This window comes from Grampus griseus (assembly GCF_964374135.1).
Source record: "Grampus griseus genome assembly, chromosome: 16".
Taxonomy (NCBI): Eukaryota; Metazoa; Chordata; class Mammalia; order Artiodactyla; family Delphinidae; genus Grampus; species Grampus griseus.
The window spans coordinates 72,824,799-72,850,471 of record NC_139010.1 but is presented as its reverse complement, the minus strand read 5'-3'; the positions used below and the strand labels follow the sequence as shown (position 1 = coordinate 72,850,471).

The 25,673-nt window shown below is 37.0% G+C and overlaps 1 protein-coding gene across 1 annotated transcript in view; it reads left to right on the top strand.

Moving 5' to 3' along the window:
• SHTN1 (shootin 1) overlaps nucleotides 1-25,673 on the top strand; it is a 101,459-nt gene that overhangs the window by 31,584 nt on the left and 44,202 nt on the right. The window contains exons 5-9 of the mRNA XM_082674153.1: nucleotides 6,121-6,289; nucleotides 8,573-8,670; nucleotides 10,644-10,725; nucleotides 14,260-14,354; nucleotides 24,773-24,919. Coding sequence (XP_082530279.1) covers nucleotides 6,121-6,289; nucleotides 8,573-8,670; nucleotides 10,644-10,725; nucleotides 14,260-14,354; nucleotides 24,773-24,919 — 591 coding nt within the window. The remainder of the gene's footprint in view (nucleotides 1-6,120; nucleotides 6,290-8,572; nucleotides 8,671-10,643; nucleotides 10,726-14,259; nucleotides 14,355-24,772; nucleotides 24,920-25,673) is intronic.

Genomic DNA, 25,673 nt, shown 5'->3' with positions numbered 1-25,673 from the left:
TCCACTGATTGCTGCTAGCTGATGAATTTACCAAGTGTGTAATTTTCTATATTCTATCTCATCAGAAGTACATTATTATTATAGAATGTTTTTAATCTCTGTCTTATGTATTTTGGGTTGGGTAAAATGCATCTGAACCACTTCATCAGAAAATGGATTACAGCAGTTTTCAGCCAAATTTCATTAGTGATGCTGGTTTTGTTTCTTTCCCCTCTCCCCCATCACCTACATCCAGAGTATTTCTTTGGATGCAACTGAAATTCTGTAGATCAATAAGTCAATTTAATTTGTATGCATTAGCAGTGTGCTTGCTAGAGGTATTTGCTTAATTGTTTGCCTAACAGCACTACATTAGAATTCATAAGATACGCAGGCAGAACCTAACTAAGAATATAAGTATGTGTATATAGCTTCTTTTCTGTTATTTGTCTGAAGAATATATAGCAATAGAGGCCATTGCTTTAAAAGCAACGATAACATGGGTGCTCTCATATCATTTCTATTCTCTATATCACTAGAGTTCACTGGTTGATAATACTGTTGGAATTCTCTTTTCATTTCCTTTACTTTTGGACCAAGTAGAAAAAATGTATTCAGAGCATACTAGTTGTTCTGAATCTTGTAGTGGCTAAGGATAGTTTCTGTATTTTTCTCTTGTTATTAACAAGTATTCCTGTTGCAATAGGACATCCAAAGTGAGAGCACTGACTACCTCTCAGGACTGGCAGTTTATGGAAAACAGTGGTTTGGGAGGCAGTATGTACAGGTTTTATTCCTAATTGTATAATTTTGGACATATGTGACTTTGGCCAAGTTAATTCTGTTCCCTGGACTGCCATTGTCTCATCTTAAATGACAGGATGAACTAGAATTAGGACTAAAGTGAGAATGGGACAGACTTTCTTTATGATGACTTTAATCATTGGTCCCCTTAAAAAATTATTTTATTGCTATTCCCCCTTTTTTATTTAACAGTTGATTTTGAGCAAGAGAATTCACCTCTCTAACCTGCAGTTATCATGTCATAATTGTCAGTGTAGACCAGGGTTGATTTCTTAAGAATACCTCAGACCCACTGATTCTGGGAGTATGACCCAGACATGTGAATGTTGAAAAAGCTGCCAGGTGACTGTTATATTCATCCCTGCTTCTGAACAACTGTGTTACTAATCTCTAGGGTCATTTTTACAATTTAGTATTGACAATAGGATCCTTAACTTAGAGTTTGTCTTCTATTCTTTAAGAAGCTCTTTTGAAAATGGACTTACGGTTTGTTTTTGAGGATACGGTGTGAACTCAGGAACTTTAGAATAAAAAACAAACCAAAAATACCCTATTCAATTAAATGCTGTAGATGTGCTCATTGGAGGTGGAAGATAACTACAGCTTTGAATGCAAAGTTTGGAAACTTCATTATATGTGTGATCAATAAATGAAAGTAGCACATCCTGATTTAAGTATTAATTGTCATTTTTGGAAGTAGTTTTCATTTTCTAAGCAGCAGAGTTCCTGTACATTCTTATTTTTCTAAAGTGTTTGCTCTCAAATTAATGACAAATGGAATGTTTCTTATGATACAGTTTCTTTTAACATCTTTATTGGAGTAGAATTGCTTTACAATGTTGTGTTAGTTTCTGCTGTATAACAAAGTGAATCAGCTATATGTATACATATATCCCCATATTCCTTCCCTCTTGCATCTCCCTCCCATCCTCCATATCCCACCCCTCTAGGTGGTCACAAAGCAGGAGCTGATCTCCGTGTGCTATGCAGCTGCTTCCCACTAGCTATCTATTTTACATGCGGTACTGTATATATGTTAATGCTACTCTCTCATTTCGTCCCAGTTTACCCTTCCCCCTCCCCTTGTCAAGTCCATTCTCTGTGTCTGCGTCTTTATTCCTGTCCTGCCCCTAAGTTCATGAGAACCTTTTTTATTTTTTTCGAGTTCATATATATGTGTTAGCATACAGTATTTGTTTTTCTCTTTCTGACTTCACTTTGTATGACAGACTCTAGGTCCATCCACCTCACTACAGATAACTCAATTTCGTTTCTTTTTATGGCTGAGTAATATTCCATTGTATATATGTGCCACATCTCCTTTATCCATTCATCTGTTGATGGATGCTTAGGTTGCTTCCATATCCTGGCTATTGTAAACAGTGCTGCGATGAACATTGTGGTACATGACTCTTTTTGAATTATGGTTTTCTCAGGGTATATGCCCAGTAGTGGGATTGCTGGGTCGTATGCTAGTTCTATTTTTAGTTTAAGGAACATCCATACTGTTCTCCAAAGTGGCTGTATCAGTTTACATTCCCACCAACAGTGCAAGAGGGTTCCCTTTTCTCCACACCCTCTCCAGCATTTATTGTTTGTAGATTTTTTTTGATGATGGCCATTCTGATGGATGTGAGGTGATACCTCATTGTAGTTTTGATTTGCATTTCTCTAATGATTAGTGATGTTGAGCATCCTTTCATGTGTTTTTTTGGCAATGTGTATGTCTTCTTTGGAGAAATGTCTGTTTAGGTCTTCTGCCCATTTTTGGATTGGGTTGTTTGTTTTTGATATTGAGCTGTATGAGCTGCATATGTATTTTGGAGATGAATCCTTTGTCAGTTGCTTCATTTGCAAATATTTTCTCCCATTCTGAGGGTTGTCTTTTTGTCTTTGTTTATGGTTTCCTTTGCTGTGCAAAAGCTTTTAAGTTTCATTAGGTCCCATTTGTTTATTTTTGTTTTTATTTCCATTTGTCTAGGAGGTGGGTCAGAAATACAATTTGACTGCATTATTTCCTTAAAAGCAAGTGTGGATGCTTTCCTTTGCTAAAATGTGAAAGTTAAACTGATAATTATAGACCAGTTATTTAAATCGTATGATCCAAGTCTGTTTAATTTGCTTATTTTGTATCTTTAAATATTCATTAAACTGTGCTCAATATAAAAACCCTATTTAAATTTGAATATAGTATAAGATTCTGTTACTGTAGGGTTATGAAAGATTTATTTTTGCCTTGTAACTAATAAGGATTCTAAATCCCAAGTAGTATGCCGTTAACCTATATAACTTGATGAATAATAACTGCAGTGAAATTTCTCAGCCCAAATTTGTGAATTCAGAGTTCTCAAAAATTTCCACTTAGTATGGTTATAAGATTTAATGTGTATAAGTCTTATATTTCTTCTTTCAGAATGTGAAAATGTTGTTTTAGAGAAGACGTTTGCAATTTTGTTTGGCTTTTTTCTTGAGATAGTAACTTTGTTGAATAGAGTAATTGTATTACAGCCAAATAGTAGCTGGTAGACTTTGGTGCCTGGCTTGATAGAGGCATTAAAACTCTTTTGAGGGCAGAACTGTTAACTGTTAGGTTATTAAATATTACTTCGATGGTGGCCTGGGGAGCACCAGATGGCAAAAATTAGTATTTTCAGTTTTTCATGAGAATCCTGGGGGAAGAAGCTTTGTATAGATGAATACCTTGGTTGAAGGAAACTAGCTGATAAATGACTTCCAGAGGAAAATTAGACACACAGACTAAACCTCTTTTGTTACTAATAGCTAATATTTGCTGCATTTTTACTGTATGTCAGTCACAATACTTTATATATATATCTCATTTAATCTTCATATTATGGGATAGACACTATTTTTATCCTTAGTTAGCTGATGAGAAAACTGACACTGAAAGATTAGATTATCCTAGAGGCAGAGACAGAATTTGATTGCAGAGCTGAGTTCTTAACTCTGCTATACTAATTTTATAGAAATGCATACTCAAGTACTGCATTCCTCTATGTCAATTATCTGTAGTATTGGTGTACATTAGAATCACCTGGGAAGCCCTGAAAACGTGCTATGCTCGGCTCTACTGCCAGAGATTTTGGTCTGGTGAGGGCCTGCATGTTGGGAGTTTTTTTTTTTTAAAAACTCTACAGATGGTAATGTGCAGGGTTGGGAACCATTAGTTTAAATATTAGGAGGCAGAATTACAAACTAAGTCTTGAGTTTTTTCACTTGAGTTTTTCTTAAATTGTTCTTTTCTCCTTGCATTCAGAAAAGATGTCATCATTTGAGAATTGACGATGGTCCTTGAGTGTCTAGTGCCATGCTCTAGCATTCATGGTTCAAAGAACACACAACAATGTTTACTTGAATTTTCCATCTGAAGGAAGAGGGATTGGGAAATCATGGGTCTTATATCTTATCCCTGATCCTCTAATATAACATGGAGAGCTAGAAGCTGGAGCTATGGGCTGGGAACTGGGAATAAAGGTCTGTGTCTGATTCCTTGAATAGATCTCACCAGCCTTCCCAGGAAGAATCTGTGGAATGGTTCATAGCCATTTCTAAGTGATTCTTCCTGATTCCCCAGAGAGGTCAGGGAATGCTCTAGGGAATGCTCTTGTGTTCCAGACCACGCTACTCGGGGTATATTTAGTTTCCATATTACTGGGGTAAGAATCAGATCTCCCAAATTGAAATGGGCTGGACTTTCCCTGAGAGAAACCCTGAAGGGTCCTAATCATGATCACAAATGAAGGACCAAAGCCAGACAAATACCATACTAAACATCTTATTCTGGCATAAGGTTTACAGCAGTGAAGGGCATTTAGCTTTCCAGTGAATTGTTTCTGTCTGTGTTTATTTCCAGTGTCAGTTATTAAATTAAGAACTTGTCTTGATGGCCAACGGCCCTTAGTAAATGCAAACACATTTCTGTATCTTATATTTTATACTAGAGAAATCAATATACGAAATACTTTATACTCAAATAAGAGAAGACCTTTTATATTTTAGTCTTGTGAAGAGAACACGTAAGCAAAACCATATTTTCCTTCTGTGGACTTTGGATCAACTTTAGTCTTCGTGTGTGCCTCGTACTAACATTTATGTGCACATAAACACAGGAGCTGAAGAAGGTAACAATAATTGATAACCAACTCATTTTTACATCAGGGGATAACAAATACATTAATGAGTTAGGATTCCTTTATCTGCAGTGAATTAGATAGAGATAATAGAAACGTATCTTGAACTTTCTTCTATCGTGTATTATTAGAACTCTGTGTACAGATAGAAACACATTTTGAACTAATTTAAGCAAGAAAAGGAAAGAAAAGTAGGAATTTGTTCAGAGGGATATTGGAGAATCCCATAGAATCCATGAGCTAGGAGCGTTTTAGGAATGGACTGGAGCCCTGTGGCAAACCCTGTGTCTGTTGCTTTTCTCTGTCTCTCCTACACATTGGCTCCATTTTGGCTTTGCTGTGGACTGCCTTTCTCTATTCCTCAATTCAGTAGTGTAACGTGGTTGCCAGTAGCTACTGTATATCCAGACACATGGAAAGGAATTCATCTCTCTGTTCCAGTCTCCAAATTTCTAGAGAAGGGATCTAATTGACCAAGCTTGGATTATGTGCCTAATTCCTGGACTAATTATTATAGCTATGGCCAAAGTGGTAGGTTGTGCTTTGGGAGAACTTGGCTTTTCCCATAGAAATCATTTGGAACAGTGAAGAGGAGTGTCAGTGTCCAGAAAACAGAGAGTGCCAGGCAAACAAACATTTCAAAGATGTTCACAGCACAGCATCAAACAAAATATTTGCTTGAAAGAAAGTGTCTTAAATTAAGACTTTTAATGACTGTGAATAAATTGAAATTTTATTTAATCTATACTGGTGTTTCATCTTAATTCTTCTTGTATTTATCAGTTATAACTAGCATTTTCACATGCTGCTGGCTATAAGGCATAGGTTTTACTTAAAGTAATAAGTTTAATATTACAAAGTATAAAAAACCTTATTTAATGACTCTTCTAATTGTTACTTCATGCTGTGAATGTTGATGAATGTGCAAGACAAAAATACACTTAATTTGTCTATTGTTTAAAAATCCAAGACACTCATTTTTTTTAACATCTTTATTGGAGTATAATTGCTTTACAATGGTGTGTTAGTTTCTGCTTTATAACAAAGTGAATCAGCTGTACGTATACATATATCCCCATATCTCTTCCCTCTTACGTCTCCCTCCCACCCTCCCTATCCCACCCCTCTAGGTGGCAAGACACTCATTTGACTGCTGTTAAAATAACTGTCTTTATATTTGCCTTAGTTAAATAAAGAAAATAAAGCATTGAAAAGAATCAGCATGTTATACATGGCCAAGCTGGGGCCAGATGTAATAACTGAAGAGATCAACATTGATGATGAAGATTCAACCATGGACCCTGAGGGTGCTGCCGAGACTTGTGTCTCAGTACAGTGTCAGAAGCAAATCAAGGGTAGGATCCCTGGCTTAATTATTGAGCATGTTTTTGACTCCTGTTAGGATAATGCTTCTGAACCCTGGTTGCACATTGGAATTACATGATAATTTCAAAAAATATTGATGCCTGGTTCCTACTTTGGAAAGAATTCTGACTATTTGTCACAGGGGGTGGCCTGATTGAGAAGCATGATGGATGTATAGCTTTATGAGTACTTTCTTGTTTGGGATTAGGCACTTTTGAAAGCATTGTCTTGACAGAAGCAGTCAGTTTGCCTATAAACTTCTAAAGGATAGGACTGTGTATTAAGATATTTTTGTTAAATGAAAGTAAGAATGAATAAAAGTATATTTAGCTGACACCTCCTGTTAGTCTGTTTCTCTGTTGGAATCTTTGGGGAAGATACCTCCCCAAATTGCTTAGTCTCTGCCCTCCAAGAACTTCCCATATGATTCAGGCAATGAGCTAAAAGCAGTATGTAGTATTAAGCAACTGCGGTGGTCCCCAAGTAGTGCTGTAAGGCAAGATCACATGTTACATCTATTAAATACACATTAACTTTATTAATAAATAAATACACACACACACACACCCCTATATATTGTTAAGGATGTAGGAAAACAGTTTGGGGCTCAGTAACTATTGGAGCATTTTAACTTATTGTACCTGTCAGGAGTAATACTTGTTTGCTTGTTTGGTAGATAAAACTTCAGCAAGAAGTATAAAGAAGGAAGTAAAAAGAAAGCCATCTTAACCTGACTTTCTACCCCCTAACTTAAGACAAAATCATATTTATGCTGGTAGGAAGGGAGAGAAAGTTTAAAGGCTTTCCTTTTGTTTGTATTTCTCCCTTCTGTTAGGTCTTGAATGGTATGGTCTCTTGTTGTTCTTTAAGATTAGCCAGCCAGTGAAGAAAGTGGTTTTAAAGTAAGTCTCTGATAGGGCTTCCCTGGTGGCGCAGTGGTTGAGAGTCCGTCCGCCTGCCGATGCAGGGGACACGGGTTCGTGCCCCGGTCTGGGAAGATCCCACATGCCGTGGAGTGGCTAGGCCCGTGAGCCATGGCCGCTGAGCCTGCGCGTCCGGAGTCTGTGCTCTGCAACGGGAGAGGCCACAACAGTGAGAGCCCCGCATACCGCAAAAAAAAAAAAAAAAAAAGTCTCTGAGAACCCTTCAATTAAGCTGGGTTCATGTAAAAAGTTTGATTTAACTTATAAATAAATAACCACATAGCAGGTTTCTAAGTATCCTTGGAGAAGGGTAAGAAATTAAAAGCACTTAAAAGCTAAGTGGCAGGGCTTCCCTGGTGGCGCAGTGGTTGAGAGTCCGCCTGCCGATGCAGGGGACACGGGTTTGTGCCCCGGTCCGGGAAAATCCCCCGTGCCGCGGAGCGGCTGGGCCCGTGAGCCATGGCCGCTGAGCCTGCGCATCCGGAGCCTGTGCGCCGCAACGGGAGAGGCCACAACAGTGAGAGGCCCGCGTACCGCAAAAAACAAAAAAAAAACAAAACAAACAAACAAACAAAAAAAAAACTAAGTGGCAAAAGTGTGTGGGCCTGGGTATAAATTTAAGTACTCTGTGCTAATCCATGTTTTTTTTTAACATTTGAGTGGTAGAAGTAACTTTAATCTAACACCAGAAGTTTTTGCACTTACAGTTGCTAGTATTTTCACTCTAGTAATACAGTTTTCATTAAATCTCAATAATATGAAATATGAAGTAAATTAAGAAACAAAACACCAACACCCTGGAGAGAAAATTATTAGAATTAACCCTTTTTCAAATAGGTCTTATTTTGAGTCAGTTCAAATAATGTTTAAGGGCTGTAAATTGGCAGCAAGTCAGGATTTTTTTCTTTAAATCAAAATCTCCAAATTATTAGCTGCCCAGTTTGTTTGTATTGCATTGTGACAAAAGCCCATGGCCATTAAAAAATTAAAAAGAAATTAGTACAGTGCCTTAATTTGTTTTGCTGAAAGCTTAAAAAAATTCTACTTCTAAAATGCCAGATAGTTTCCTAGAATACAGGTTTGATATATTGCAGAGAAAACATGATCTAGTATATTTAACATAGTGAGCGTGCCTGATACAAAACTTTAGAAACATAGCTATATTTGGCGGGGTGGGGGGGAGAAGTGATATTTCCATTGTCTTTTGCTACTTCATTTTCCTTTTAATTGTGGAATAACTTTGACCATAAGCTGCACATGGATTGGCATTTTCAATTCTTCTGACAAGATTGGTTTCTTCTTTTAAAAATAAGGCTTTTTTTTTTCTTATTTTTTTCTTTAAAAATGCAGAACTTCGAGATCAAATTGTATCTGTTCAGGAGGAAAAGAAGATATTAGCCATTGAACTGGAAAATCTCAAGAGCAAACTTGTAGAAGTAATTGAAGAAGTATGTATCTTAGGCCCGAAAGGCAAGACCTTTAGTCTTTTAAGGTGTTTGGGGACAGGCTAAGTCAAAAACTTGCTGTTGGAAGCTAATTTCTGAGATGAGAACCATGTACCAATTTTAATCTTCTCTTGTCCCCACTATTTCAGACATACAAAAAGGTATAGAAAATAAGATCATGAACATTCATGTACCCACTGTCTAGCTCAAGAAATAAAATAGTAAAATAGCATTGAAGTGTTTCCTATTGTCCCGTGTGTTTCACTGTGAGGCAGATTTGTGACAGTGATATCTGCATTTAAGTCATACACTTTGTTGCTGCTGGTGAAGAATGATTTTGCTTCTCTGATGGAGGGCTGACTCAGCTGGGAAAGGCTATGCCCCTCTGTACCTCCAACACAGGCATATATGATAGATGGTAGAATGGGTTCAAGTGGGTATTTGGAGAATCTTTTTATTTTTCCTTTTGACTTGTCTTTAAGAGCAGGAGCACATAATTAGCCTTCTTTGCATGAGGCTTCAAGGATCTGCCTTTGCAGTCTCGGTTTAACTTGTATCAGTGGTTCTCAGAGTCTGTAGCCCAAGGCTTCGCAACTGATGTGTATAGCACCTTGATATCCTTCAAATGGCTTACAGGTATGCCAGGGTATTGACCCCTTCAGTGAGCAGCCTCTTTCAGTTACCCCAGTTCCCATACACATATTCTTAAGGGCCATAATGTGAAAAACGTTGGAAAGCAGTGACCACCAACCTCCCATCCCCAGTTGCTTTCACTTATTGTGGCAGTAAGTGTGAGTGGGAAGAAGGATGATGACATTCTAGAAGCGTTGAACTGTATACTGGTTACTAATTTAAACCAAAAACAACAATATAGCTTATACTAAAGGAAACCAGTTCACAGACCATATGGAAGTGCTGATGAATTCAGGGTCCCTTTCAGGGACCATTACCTTAGCTTGTTTCTTGAGTATAACCATAGGAGAGAAAGAAAGATATTTTGATGCATTCCAATCCTCAATTATAATTATTTATTGATGATTCTCTCCCCTCCCACTTAGAGGTGTTATTGGAAGCCATTTCAGAAGTCATTTTTATTATGACTATTTCAGACATCTGAAAAGTGTAAAAAACAAAATAACGAACCTCCATATGCCTACTATGTAGTTTAATACATAAAACATTAGCATAGTATTGAAACCCGTGTGTATCTCTCCCTAACTGCATTCTCCTCACTCCCTGCAGTTTCCTTAAACAACCATTATTCTGAACTTGTTTTTTATCATTTCAATGCATATATTTACATTTTCACTACAATACCTAGTATTTTGAGTGTTTTAAACTATATAAACCTGCTTTTTTAATTCAACATAATGCTTTTGAGATTTATCCACTTGGTACATGTAACTTTACATTCTTTTTTTTAAAACTATACTATGATATTCTCTTTTCCTATTGATAGATGCCAAAAATTATTTCAGAAATTTAAGTTTTGTGTGGGGGGAGATTTTCATATGTATTTTGTTTAAGCCAAAAGTCAAAGTTCAAAGTCTTTTTTATTTTAAAAATTTATGTATGTTTTTACTTAAGCCAAATGTCATCAGAGTTTAAAATGAATACCAAAATTGAATATTGGCTTTCTGATTAAATGATTCAAGTATTTTCCGGGTGCAGTCTAATTGGATTTTTGCATTAAAAATGTCAATCATTTACACTGGACGGCTAGAACACTGCCATATTTAGGGACCAATGCCAGTACTATTTGGAATATGTAAAGAAGTTCCAGATGTACATCCTAAATTAAATAGTTACTTTGAGGCTTTAAAAACATTTTAATAGAAGCCTAGCACAGTGAAGCCAATTACTGCTTTAATGTAACATTGTTTTGAAAGTTGAATAGCAATTTAAGTATCACACATCATCATATATCATGTTTACAATTTTGGATGTTTTCTCCCCTCAAAATATCACATTTTTAGGTAAATAAAGTTAAACAAGAAAAAGATGTTTTAAATTCGGAAGTTCTTGAACAGAGAAAAGTCTTAGAAAAATGCAATAGAGGTATGTATTTCCAGTCTTTTCCCTCAAATATATATGTAATTTATTTTGTTTATATATATTTTGTGTTGTTTTATACTGGTGTCTAAAGATTCTTGTAGCAAAAATCTTCTATATGGTGTTTTCCTAACTTGTAGCAATGAGTCTCTCTCATTCCTGCTCTTTTTCCACCTACCTGAGAGTCTGGGGACATTAAAAGTGCTTTTGCTTGAGGAATTCATGACCCACTCATTTTGAAACTTCAAACCTAAATACTCTTTTGTCCTACATATATCTTGGGACCATGACCATATTGGCTATCCCCTCAGTGTTTATATATCTGGTAGGTTAATTGGTAAACTTCTCCTCGATCCAGAAGAGATTAGGATATCTACATAAATACATGCAACATTATATGAAAAACTTTTAAATTAAGAGGATATGGAAAATGGGACAAAGGAAAAGTGAGAATATATGTTAATGTACAAAGTGCTTATTACTTACTCCGAGTTCTTGCACATTTCCTGCCTGTGTGCCTGAAGTCTGGCTCTGAGCTCTCTAGGAGCCAGAGTGATGAGAGATTCATGATCATTTTTATGAATCATATAAAAATTTACCTGTTGGTCAGGAGAAGCAGACCTGGTCTCATGGTGAGAAGGAACTTTCTCCAGAGACTACTTCTAGAGAAAATTCTGTGTAATTTGATTCCATCATACTTGTCATAAAACACAGCATCAAGTCTCATGGGACCATTTCTTATGTCCCCTGGTTTAGGGCAAAGGAGCAAAGTGCAGTTCTGCAAACATAATTCTTAAGGGAGGGGACTTACTATGCTTTTTTTGTTCTCCTTTTTTCCCTCAGCCACTGTCTTTCCTAGTTCAGAAGCTACAACACTAAAAGGAAACCTTTCAGACCCAGGGCCTTCCCTATTGTTATTGGTGGTAGTTCTCCATCTTTGTGTCATTCATGAATTGAGATTTTTTTTTTTAGTAAATAAAGGACCTTGTAGCTAAGTGTGGGAGATGCACTAGCTTGTAACATTTCCTCTGCCTTTTATGCATTTAAGAAGATAGAAATGGTGTAGAATAATTTTCAGTCGTGATGCACTGTGCTAGAAACAGAGGGCTCTGCAGAGGTTAATATCATGGACCTTGCCTTCAGGGAGACCCTTATCTAGGCAGAGAGAGATTATATAAATAAATACATGACTAGGACCAACCGAATTTCTTTCAGAATCCAAGAGGGCCAGGTCATGTGAAAATTCACTTTTTATTATAGTGTTCTGGACATAGAATAGAAAGTTAATTATCTTGCCCAGGGCTTCAGATAGTCATAATCTTCTTTGTTTTCTTTGTGAAATTTCTTTTTTTTTTAAACAGGTTTGAAAATCGTTTAGCTCTCAGGGACCTGTAATTCACATCACAAACCACCACTTCATTGCTTTACTTGAGTAAGACTGTTAGTCTTTCCTCTGAGGAGGCAGTAGATTGACCGAGTACAGAGTTTGAAATTCTATGTCATTACGCAGCAAACCAGTCCTTAATCAGTTAGGACTGAAGTGCCCTGGAGGAACAGTTTGTGAAAGCTGCCATTAAGAGAGCCTTTTTAAAGGTTTTTATTGACATGACTCAGCTCAGGATTGAAAGTGCCTTGCTGGAAGCCAGTGGAGAGGCTAGTGTGCTGTCCACCTATGTGGTTCCTAGTTGGTAATGGCGTCATCACTCCCTCTGTCCCGTCTACATCATTATTTAACAGAATAGGTCACAGAATATCAAAAAGTAGGAAAGAATTCATGTTGCTCCTATTTGACAGTATCGTCCCTTTGAAGATTTCTGTCCACAGTGATTCTTTCATTCAAAGCTCTGACTCTGGGCCCATATGGATCTAAGGCTGTTTCTCTTCTTTATAAACATGGAGAACACTTTGAAATAACTTACATATGTACATTTTTTCTTTTTATTCAAGTAACATATTTTTTGGTGGAAAGTATAGATTTATATGGGAAAAGTAAAAAAAACTAAAACTCAACCCTTACAGTCCAGAGATAAGCACTATTAACATTTTAGTGTTTATTCTTCCAGGAGAGGAAAGGGGGGAGGGGCAATTTATGGGTAGGGGACTAAGAGGTACAAACTATTATGTATAAAATAAGCTACAAGGGTATATTATACAACACCGGAAATGTAGTCAATATTTTATAATAACTATAAATGGAGCATAACCTTTAAAAATTGTGAATCACTGTATTGTACACCTATAACATATGATATTGTGCATCAACTATATTTCAATCAAAAAACCTATATATGCACATTGAGTTGTTTATTAAATATGTTTATAACATATATGGAGTATAAATAAAATACCAACAAAAGAAATATCTTTTTTGCCCATCAGTGCTTTACAAGCCCCTGAACATCAGTCTCTACTTGTGTTCCTTCCTTGGACTTTTATCATTGCTTTTATTTATAGTTTTGTCATATATATATATATCCCTAAACAGCAGATTGTTTAATTTTGCATGTTTTTGAACTTTATATAAATGATATAATTTTGCATATGTCCTTCTGCTGCTTTTTGTGTTTGTCCGGTTCATCATGTTGAAGGGTATTGCTGTGGTATGTTTATTTTCACTGCTGTATAATAGTTCATTCAGTGTCTATACCAAAATTCATTTATCCAGTATCCATTTGGTGAATGTTTGAGTTTTTTCCAGTTTTTTTGCTATTCCAAGTCATGCTGTTATGAAAATTCTTATACATGTCTTCTGGTGCACATATCCAAGAGTTTCACTAAGATATATGCCAAAGGTAAAATTTTATCTTCAATTTCACTACATAATGCCAAATTATTTTTAAAGTAGATCTATAAGTTTATACTCCTGTTAACAGTGTATTTGTTTCCATTGTTCTGTATTCTCTCCCAGCTTGATATAGCTATACTTTTAAATTTTTGCCAGTTGCCTCTTTGGTGAGTATAAAAAGGTAGCTATGGTTTTACTTTCCTTTTCCTTGGTTACTAATGAAGATGGTAATTGGCCTTTCACATGTTTCCTCTTCAGTGGAATCCTTGTTGACGTGTTTTGTATGTTGCTTTTAAAAAACAAAAATGAACTCATTTTAAAAATATATCATGAATGTCTTTCCATTCAGTAAATATGCCTCTACAATGTAATTTTGATGGCAGAATATTTCTTGTACACAGCATACTTAACTGATCCTTCAGTGTTAGACCATCTAGATTATTTCACTGTTTTCAGCAATGATGCACAGAGCACCCTTGCAATTAAATCTCTGTATATGTTCATGATTTATTCTTTTAGAAGAATAAATACATTCCTAAAAGTGGAATTGTTGAGTCAAAGGGTATGAATAGTGTTAGATTTTAGATTCATATTGCCAAGTTGCCCTCTAAAAAGGTCTTACCAATTTACTCCAACCAGCAATGAATGTGGGTGCTTATATGCCTGAATAAGGAATCTTTCGTCACCATTTTTCATCCGTATTCTTGATAATCTGTGTGGCGTATTGTCCATTTTCTTTTCCTTGTCTTCTCAAGTGTCCATGCTAGCAGTAGAAGAGTATGAGGAAATGCAAGTGAACTTGGAACTGGAGAAGGACCTTCGAAAGAAAGCAGAGTCGTTTGCACAAGAGGTAAATATCTTGCAGAGACTTCGTATTTTATTTTTATATTTTAAAGAACTTTGCAGATGACATATAAAAATATTTTTTGAGGTTGAATAAGCAGTCACTTTGAATTACGGATCACCTGATTTAGGGAGCTATGGAATAATTTTGGCCATGTCATTCAGTTAGTAGCTGTATATTACTAGCAGTTAATAGCAGTTCCTTAGCCTCTTTGGGCTTCACTTTCACCATCTATAAAATGGGTGATGTTACTAACCTAACCAAGTGGATTTTAAAATCAAATGGCACAATTTTTCAAAAGAATTTTGTAAACTATAAAATGCTATGTCGGGGAAAGAAATTATATTTAGGGATACCCATCCCATAACTTGTGAGGGAAAGTCCAGCTTGAGTACAGGATTTTTGCGTGTTTCCAGTAGCCTCAAGACCTCAAGGATCTAGGTTACATCTCAGTATACCATCTGAAATAACAATATCATGGTATTAGTATTTCTCTTCAGCTGCTATTCAGTGCTCTCATTATGTGAGTTGATGCTTCCGCTTGCTGTGGAACATTGTCATGTTACACATCCATTATCTGAGCCTTTCACCAGAGTAATGACTTGCCTCTCATGTTAGAGATAAGCTTTGAGCTTCTCATGTTCTGGCCTTAACTTTGTTGCCATGTGGTTATTGGGTATTCCATGGCTCTGGGACTGGTTTCCAGGGAAATGATGAGGCACCAGTTGGCTGAACTGTAACAGCTCATGATATGGAGCTGATCTGCATGAGATTTCCATCATGTGTAAATATTTTGAATCTGTGTGCATACTGTAGGTTCAAGGAAAGTAGCTAAGGAAATACAAAACGTTCTTAGGTGGACGTATCCAAGGTGTAGAAGGAAGACAAAGCATGGGGTTATGGGAATGACATTTGAAGATCAGATTATGGTTTTGTGCAGGAGTTTTTCTGTGCTTGAATGTAGCTGTGCTAGCAATGAACTATACAAAAGATTTAGTCTGAGAAGATCTGATTTCAAATATTGATTCATTTTACTCAGAGAGTTTAATGAAAGGTAAGTATTGTTCTCTTATTTCCTGGAAGGAAGAAAAAAAAATTGAAGTGTGTTAGAGCCCTTTGGAAAAAGCTGCAGCATACATAAATAATGGAACTTGGGCTTCCCTGGTGGCGCGGTGGTTGAGAGTCCGCCTGCCGATGCAGGGGACACGGGTTCGTGCCCCGGTCCGGGAAGATCCCACGTGCCGCGGAGCGGCTGGGCCCGTGAGCCATGGCCGCCGAGCCTGCGCGTCCAGAGCCTGTGCTCCGCAACGGGAGAGGCCACAACAGTGAGAGGCCCGCGTACAGCAAAAAAAAAAAAAAAAAAAATTGAACTAAATAAATGGTTGAGGGGAGGGAGAGTAGAGATAATGTGAAGATGCCTCCATTGCAAAACTGAAAACGTTGGCTGATTTTGACCTGAATGCTAGAGTCTTATTTTGAGAGACATTTTCAGTTTTCCATTTCTTGTTTGTAGAATGATGTTAGAATACAAAGCAGCTCAAAGGAAAACTTGAAGGCCATGCAGTAGCAGAGAGGATAGATGGAAGAAGTAAGATTCCTTTAAGAATGAATGATTCAGGGCTTCCCTGGTGGCGCAGTGGTTGAGAGTCCGCCTGCTGATGCAGGGGACACGGGTTCATGCCCCGGTCCGGGAAGATCCCACATGCCGCGGAGCGGCTGGGCCCGTGAGCCATGGCCGCTGAGCCTGCATGTCCAGAGCCTGTGCTCCGCAACGGGAGAGGCCACAACAGTGAGAGGCCCGCGTACCACAGAAAAAAAAAAAGAATAAATGATTCAGTCTGCCATCCACTTGGTAGTGATTGGTGGAAACAATAGTACTGACATGTTAACCCAGAATGAGGAGAGAGAAGTTTGAGGAGGGAAAGCAAGAGCGGTGGCACTTACATTACTGGTAGCATAAGTATTTGCAACAGTGCTCAATGATTGTACAATGTCTAGGTTTGATCTACACAGTAGTGAGAAGAAAAGATAAAGCTAGATTAGAACTAGTATATCTTCCCTTTTCACGGTTTACAAATTCTCAGGTTTTCAACAGATAACTACACGACTTAGCTTAACCAGAGAAGTACCACTTTTGCATTCTGTTCTTTAGTGCATTCAGCAAACATCTGGTAAGCCAGACAGTGTGTAGATAGTGGGAATATAATGATGAAGAAAGCAAATATGATCCTTGCTGTGTTGGAGTGTACAGTATAGAGCTGTAGAAATCAGTTTTTTTTTCCTATTTTCATTTTGCCAAACTTTGAGTATTTGACAGTGCTTTTCTTTTTTTTTAAATTTTTAAATTTTATTTATTTTTTTTATACAGCAGGTTCTTATTAGTCATCAGTTTTATACACATAAGTGTGTACATGTCAATCCCAATCTCCCAGTTCATCCCACCACCACCCCCTCCCTCCCAGCGCTTTCCCCCCTTAGTGTCCATACATTTGTTCTGTACATCTGTGTCTCAGCTTCTTCCCTGCAAACCAGTTCATCTGTACCATTTTTCTAGGTTCCACATACATGCGTTAATATACGATATTTGTTTTTCTCTTTCTGACTTACTTCACTCTGTATGACAGTCTCTAGATACATCCATCTCAACAAATGACCCAATTTTGTTCCTTTTTATGGCTGAGTAATATTCCATTGTATATATGTACCACATCTTCTTTATCCACTCCTCTGTTGATGGGCATTTAGGTTGCTTCCATGACCTGGCTATTGTAAATAGTGCTGCAGTGAACATTTGGGTGCATGTGTCTTTTTGAATTACAGTTTTCTCAGGGTATATGCCCAGTAGTGGGATTGCTGGATCATATGGTAATTCTATTTTTAGTTTTTTAAGGAACCTACATACTGTTCTCCATAGTGGCTGTATCAATTTACATTCCCACCAACAGTGCAGGAGGGTTCCCTTTTCTCCACACACTCTCCAGCATTTGTTGTTTGTAGATTTTCTGATGATGCCCATTCTAACTGGTGTGAGGTGATACCTCATTGTAGTTTTGATTTGCATTTCTCTAATAATTAGTGGTGTTGAGCAGCTTTTCATGTGCTTCTTGGCCATCTGTATGTCTTCTTTGGAGAAATGTCTATTTAGGTCTTCTGCCCATTCTTGGATTGGGTTGTTTGTTTTTTTAATATTGAGCTGCATGAGCTATTTATATATTTTGGAGATTAATCCTTTGTCTGTTGATTCATTTGCAAATATTTTCTCCCATTCTGAGGGTTGTCTTTTCATCTTCTTTATGGTTTCCTTTGCTGTGCAAAAGGTTTGAAGTTTCATTAGGTCCCATTTGTTTATTTTTGTTTTTATTTCCATTACTCTAGGAGGTGGGTCAAAAAAGATCTTGCTGTGATTTATGGCAAAGAGTGTTCTTCCAATGTTTTCCTCTAAGAGTTTTATAGTGTCTGGTCTTACAGTTAGGTCTTTAATCCATTTTGAGTTTATTTTTGTGTATAGTGTTAGGGAGTGTCCTACTTTCATTCTTTTACATGTAGCTGTCCAGTTTTCCCAGCACCACTTATTGAAGAGACTGTCTTTTCTCCATTGTCTATCCTTGCCTCCTTTGTCATAGATCAGTTGACCATAGGTGCGTGGGTTTATCTCTGGGCTTTCTATCTTGTTCCATTGATCTATATTTCTGTTTTTGTGCCAGTACCATACTGTCTTGATTACTGTAGCTTTGTAGTATAATCTGAAGTCAGGGAGTCTGATTCCTCCAGCTCCATTTTTTTCCCTCAAGACTGCTTTGACTATTCGGGGTCTTTTGTGTCTCCATGCAACTTTTAAGATTTTTTGTTCTAGTTCCATAAAAAATGCCATTGGTAATTTGATAGGGATTGCATTGAATCTGTAGATTGCTTTGGGTAGTATAGTCATTTTCACAATATTGATTCTTCCAGCCCAAGAACATGGTAGATCTCTCCATCTGTTTGTACCATCTTTAATTTCTTTCATCAGTGTCTTACAGTTTTCTGCATATAGGTCTTTTGTCTCCCTAGGTAGGTTTATTCCTAGGTATTTTATTCTTTTTGTTGCAGTGGTAAATGGGAGTGTTTCCTTAATTTCTCTTTCAGATTTTTCATCATTAGTGTATAGGAACGCAAGAGATTTCTGTGCATTAATTTTGTATCCTGCAACTTTACCAAATTCACTGATTAGCTCTTGTAGTTTCCTGGTGGCCTGTTTAGGATTCTCTATGTATAGCATCATGTCATTTGCAAACAGTGACAGTTTTACTTCTTCTTTTCCAATGTGTATTCCTTTTCTTTCTTTTTCTTCTCTGATTGCCGTGGCTAGGCCTTCCAAAGCTATGATGAATAATAGTGGTGAGAATGGACATCCTTGTCTCATTCCTGATCTTAGAGGAAATGCTTTCCGTTTTTCACCATTGAGAATGATGTTTGCTGTGGGTTTGTCGTATATGACCTTTATTATGTTGAGGTAGGTTCCCTCTATGCCCACTTTCTGGAGAGTTTTTATCATAAATGGGCGTTGAATTTTGTCGAAAGCTTTTTCTGCATCTATTGAGATGATCATATGGTTTTTATTTTTCAGTTTGTTAATATGGTGTATCACATTGATTGATTTGCATATATTGAAGAATCCTTGCATCCCGGGGATAAATCCCACTTGATCATGGTGTATGATCCTTTTAATGTGTTGTTGGATTCTGTTTGCTAGTATTTTGTTGAGGATGTTTGCATCTATATTCATGAGTGTTATTGGTCTTTAATTTTCTTTTTTTGTAGTATTTCTGTCTAGTTTTGGTATCAGGATGATGACTCATAGAACGTGTTTGGGAGCGTTCCTTCCTCTGCAATTTTTTTTTTTTTTTTTTTTTTTGCGGTACGTGGGCCTCTCACTGTCGTGGCCTCTCCCATTGCGGAGCACAGGCTCTGGACGCGCCGGCTCAGCGGCCATGGCTCACAGGCCCAGCCGCTCCACAGCACGTGGGATCTTCCCGGACCTGTGCACAAACCCGTATCCCCTGCATCGGCAGGCGGACTCTCAACCACTGCGCCACCAGGGAAGCCCTCTCTGCAATTTTTTGTAAGAGTTTGAGAAGGGTGGGTGTTAGCTCTTCTCTAAATGTTTGATAGAATTCATCTGTGAAGCCATCTGGTCCTGGACTTTTGTTTGTTGCAAGATTTTTAATCACAGTTTCAATTTCATTACTTGTGATTGGTCTGTTCATATTTTCTGTTTCTTCCTGGTTCAGTCTTGGAAGGTTATACCTTTCTAAGAATTCGTCCATTTCTTCCAGGTTGTCCATTTTATTGGCATAGAGTTGCTTGTAGTAGTCTCTTAGGATGCTTTGCACATCTGCGGTGTCTGTTGTAACTTCTCCTTTTTCATTTCTAATTTTATTGATTTGAGTCCTCTTCCCTCTTTTTCTTGATGAGTCTGGCTAATGGGTTATCAATTTTGTTTATCTTTTCAAAGAACCAGCTTTTAGTTTTATTGATCTTTGCTATTGTTTTCTTTGTTTCTATTTCATTTATTTCTGCTCTGATCTTTATGATTTCTTTCCTTCTGCTAACTTTGGGTTTTGTTTGTTCTTCTTTCTCTAGTTCCTTTAGGTGTAAGGTTAGATTGTTCATTTGAGATTTTTGTTGTTTCTTGAGGTAGGCTTGTATAGCTATAAACTTCCCTCTTAGAACTGCTTTTGCTGCATCCCATAGGTTTTGGATCGTCGTGTTTTCATTGTCATTTGTGTCTAGGTACTTTTTGATTTCCTCTTTGATTTCTTCAGTGATCTCTTGGTTATTTAGTAACGTATTGTTTAGCCTCTATGTGTTTGTGTTTTTTACGTTTTTTTCCCTGTAATTCATATTTCTAATCTCATAGCGTTGTGGTCAGAAAATATGCTTGATATGATTTCAGTTTTCTTAAATTTACTGAGGCTTGATTTGTGACCCAAGATGTGATCTATCCTGGAGAATGTTCTATGTGCACTTGAGAAGAGAGTGTAATCTGTTGTTTTTGGATGGACTGTCCTATAAATATCAATGAAATCTATTTGGTCTGTTGTGTCATTTAAAGCTTCTGTTTCCTTATTTATTTTCATTTTGGATGATCTGTCCAATGATGTAAGTGAGGTGTTAAAAGTCCCCCACTATTGTGTTAACTGTCGATTTCCTCTTTTATAGCTGTTAGCAGTTGCCTTATGTATTGAGGTGCTCCTATGTTGGGTGCATCTATATTTATAATTGTTATATCTTCTTCTTGGATTGATCCCTTGATCATTATGTAGTGTCCTTCCTTGTCTCTTGTAACATTCTTTATTTTAAAGTCTATTTTATCTGATATGAGTATTGCTACTCCAGCTTTCTTTTGATTTCTATTTGCATGGAATATCTTTTTCCATTCCCTCACTTTCAGTCTGTATGTGTCCCTAGGTCTGAAGTGGGTCTCTTGTAGACAGCATATAGATGGGTCTTGTTTTTGTATACATTCAGCAAACCTGTGTCTTTTGGTTGGAAAATTTAATCCATTCACGTTTAAGGTAATTATTTATATGTATGTTCCTATCACCATTTTCTTAATTGGTTTGGGTTTGTTTTTGTAGGTCCTTTTCTTCTCTTGTGTTTCCCACTTAGAGAAGTTCCTTTAGCATTTGTTGTAGAGCTGGTTTGGTGGTGCTGAATTCTCTTAGCGTTTGCTTGTCTGTAAAGCTTTTGATTTCTCCATTGAATCTGAATGAGATGCTTGCCAGGTAGAGTAATCTTGGTTGTAGTTTCTTCCCTTTCATCACTTTAAGTATATCATGCCAGTCCCTTCTGGCTTGTAGAGTTTCTGCTGAGAAATCAGCTGTTAACCTTATGGGAGTTCCCTTGTATGTTATTTGTCATTTTTCCCTTGCTGCTTTCAATAATTTTTCTTTGTCTTTAATTTTTGCTAATTTGATTACTATGTGTCTTGGCGTGTGTCTCCTTGGGTTTATCCTGTATGGGACTCGCTGAGCTTCCTGGACTTGAGTGGCTATTTCCTTTCCCAGGTTAGGGAAGTTTTCAACTATAATCTCTTCAAATATTTTCTCTGGTCCTTTCTCTCTCTCTCTTCTCCTTCTGGGACCCCTATAATGCGAATGGCGTTTAATGTTGTCCCGGCAGTCTCTTAGGCTGTCTTCATTTCTTCATTCTTTTTTCTTTATTCTGTTCTGCAGCAGTGAATTCCACCATTCTGTCTTCCAGGTCACTTATCCGTTCTTCTGCCTCAGTTATTCTGCTGTTGATTCCTTCTAGTGTAGTTTTCATTTCAGTTATTGTATTGCTTATCTCTGTTTGTTTGTTCTTTAATTCTAGGTCTTCATTAAACATTTCTGGTATCTTCTCGATCTTGCCTCCATTCTTTTTCCGAGGTCCTGGATCATCTTCACTATCATTATTCTGAATTCTTTTTCTGGAAGGTTGCCTATCTCTACTTCATTTAGTTGTTTTTCAGGGGTTTTATCTTGTTCCTTCATCTGGTACATAGCCCTCTGCCTTTTCATCTTGTCTGTGTTTCTGTGAATGTGGTTTTTGTTTCACAGGCTGCAGGATTGCAGTTCTTCTTGCTTCTGCTCAGAAATCAATTTTTGAAGTTAATTTAGTTTACCTTTTTAGTTACAAAAGGAAGATATATACCTTGTAAACATACAAACAATTCTCAAATGTGTAAATTAAAAATTGAACATTTCTTCCTTACTTCTGTTCACACTTGTCCAATTAAAAACCAAAACCAGTACTTCCCTGGTGGTGCAGTGGTTAAGAATCTGCCTGCCAATGCAGGGGACAGAGGTTTGAGCCCTGGTCTGGGAAGATCCCACATGCTGCGGAGCAACTAAGCCCGTGTGCCACAACTACTGAGCCCACGTGTCACAACTACTGAGCCCACGTGCCACAACTAACAAAGCCTCCACGCCTAGAGCCCGTGTTCTGCAACAAGAAGCCTCCGCAATGAGAAGCCTGCGCACCACAACGAAGAGTAGCCCCCACTTGCCACAGCTGGAGAAAGCCCGCGGGCAGCAACCAAGACCCAACGCAGCCATAAATAAATGAATAAAAAAATAAAAAATAAACCCTGAAATCAAAAACATGATCCCTCCACAAGGAAGAAACAACGAGTTGTCTTCCTAGCTATGTTAAGTTTTTGTATTTCCTCAACATAATTTCAATTTTTGATGACTTCCCTGTACTTTTTGAGTATATAATTTTTTCTATTTAGTGTAGTTTTTCTTTTCTCTGTTTAATGGTGTGGATACCTTTTTCAACATGTAGTCCCAATATACTGTGAAACTATTATGTAATTCGTGTTGTTTTCAGACAACTCAGATGATGATATTTTAATGTCATTTTGGAAAAAATGAATTATATATTAATAACACAGCATTTTCTTCTCATTCTTTGAAAAGATTTAGGAGAATTTCTCTGAAATTCTGATACCAATGATGTTATTTGTCTGGTAAGGGACCAACTTAATAACTCTAACCAACAAGTTCTTACCGTAGCTAAAAACCAAATTCATTAATGTTTGGTAACTGAATTTTCTTTAAATACATCTTAGAAAAAGCATTATTTAGTGTTTTATTTTAGTATCTTAAAGTCTATAAAAGGTAGTCTAATGACTAATATTTTTCAAGTTACCATTATTATTGAAAGGAATTTCTTTTCTGTATGTTCTTTTCATCTTATATTGTAATTTAGGGATTGTTACAGGGTTTTGCAAAAGAAATTCATGTTGTTAGCATCCCTAAGACATATCTTTATTCTTTTCTCTCCAGAATAATAGAGTTAAGATAATTTATAATCATGTAAAGTTAAGCAAGTTTTCCTAGTCTTACACAGAAAAGGAGATCTGTCCCTTTTCCCAAGAGAGAACCAGAGTACAGAGAAGCAGTGCAGGGAGAGTAATAAAGCACCCTTGGCATTGATGGTCACCTGTGCCCTGCATTGTCTTAGTGCTGAGCTCCCACCTCTGTCCTGGTCAACCTTGCTGACCGCTTCCTCTCTGTTTGCTCCTGGCCTCTGAGCTCTCTTGGCAAAAGGCCTCACTTGTTGGGAAGCCAGAGAATGTCACTTACGTCAGCTGCTTTTTGCTGGCCTTTCATGTTGACTCTGAGATATTTTCTAAGATACCAGCAAGGGACCCCAACCAGTTAAGTTTTAAGAGGGAAAAATGTATTAAAAATAATTTTTTTAAATAATAGTAACCTGAAATAAGTCATTTCAATTAAACCACTGATCTCAAGTTTAAGATACTATGATGTAATACTGATTACTCTTCCCTAGCGTGTGGACACCTCCCGTCTCACTTTTCTCCAGCCTGGCACTTGTGCGCGCGCACACATTCATTCATGCTCTATCTATACCTGTTCTTACAGAGAAATGAGGTGTTAGATGGAGGAAGAATGTAAATTTCACTTGAAAATGTTGTTGCTCTACTGTAAGAGAAGCCTGATATCAGAATTTGAAAAACATTTCATGCTTGGAATCACCCATTGGCTGACTTGTGTAGGGTATTAAGGAAAAGAAATAATGGGTGAATAGAAAATAATTTTGCCTTCAATCATGTAAAGTTGTCAAGATTAAGTTAATAATATATGTAAATTGTTTTATAAAATGCTCAGTAAATATTAATATACCTTTTTCCTTCTCCTCTTTACCCTCTTACTGTTAACTACTTTCGTCACTGGGGAAAGACTAATTTAAGACAGAATCTTAGGTCTAGTAGATAGCAGAGGATGGAGATTAGCCAGATGGTTGAGAGCGTGGGCTTATAAATCAGACAGATCTGGGTTTAAATCCTGATTTTGCTACTCACTTGTGTCTTTGAGAAAGCTGCTTAACCCCTCGGGGCCTCAGTTACCTTATTAGTAAAAGTGGGGTAATAATAGTGTCTACTTGACAGTGGTGTTCTAAGGATTAGATGATAAAATGTATGTAAAATGATTGCCACTGTATCTATCCCATAGTGTTTAGTACATTTTAGCTTTTCATTGCAGATACGTTCGATTCATAGGATTGATGTAAGGATTAAAATAATGTGTATAAAATATTTAGTAGAATACTTGGCTTAAGTTCTTGATAAATATTAGCTGCTACTGTTAGTATTAATGTACTTTAAAGCAATAATAAATTATTAAAAACTGCAGTGTAGGACTAAACTATTGTATATATACTGTGCTGAGGCAAGGGTAAAGGTTCTAAAGATTATATAAAAGTTATGAATGAAATCATAGCAATCATTACTTCTAAAATCATTATACTATAATTCAGAAATTGCCTTTAACTTTTTAATAAAAACTCCACATACTTTTCCTTTTGTTCCAGTTTCAGTTGAGGAGATGTGTGAAAATGATTGGTATATACATTTTTATAATTAACTTTTGCAGATGTTTATTGAACAAAACAAGCTAAAGAGACAAAGCCACCTTCTGCTACAGAACTCTGCTCCTGACCAGCAGCTTTTGAAAGCTTTAGATGAAAATGCAAAACTTATACAGCTCCTTGAAGAAGAGAGAATTGAGCATCAACAAAAGGTACCAGATTTTCTCCTGGAGTTTTAATACACCCACATACTTAAATTGAGAAGAGTCAGTCCAGTAGCTCATAGTTCCATGTTTTGCCTAAGTGACTAAGTCTTTCCAGTCTTTTCACCTTTTAGAAAAAATAACTACCAAATGAATTTAATTTATAGTATCCAACTAAAATTTATGCACTGCTGTAGGCTTTATAATGATCTTTAAACTGTCCAAAGGGTCAGAAGAAGCGAGAGAAAGAGATACAACTCAAAAAGAGCTTGGATAATGCAGTTTGGAAATCTGCATTTCCAAGTTGAGTTGATTGTGTTTTGGGAGACTGCATACACTAGGAGAGTGTATTGTGTAGTGGTCTCAAAGAGCTTGTTGGAGGGCATAGATTTTATTCAAAGAGGGAGGAAAAGTCCATGTTAGTAGTAATTATTTGCTTAGGGAAAATTTGTGATTTTGTAAACTTGCACAGATCTATGTTTAAAGACTTAAGTGGTTATTTCAATTTGTATGAGTAGAGCTATTCCAGCTGACACAGCCTACCTGTATGTGTTAGGCAGAAAGGATAGTCACCGTGGTGGGTGAGAAAGAGAGGCAGAGAGGAGGAGAGGCGAAGAGGTGGAACAAAGCCTTTCAAATTAAAGAAACCACTTGAGAAAAATTACATCAGTGTTTATACTACTTACAGTGTACCTAGTTTGTGAAGGAAAGGCTGTTAGCTGCCATTTGTTACCACCTGTCGAAGTCTCTTTCAGCAACAATA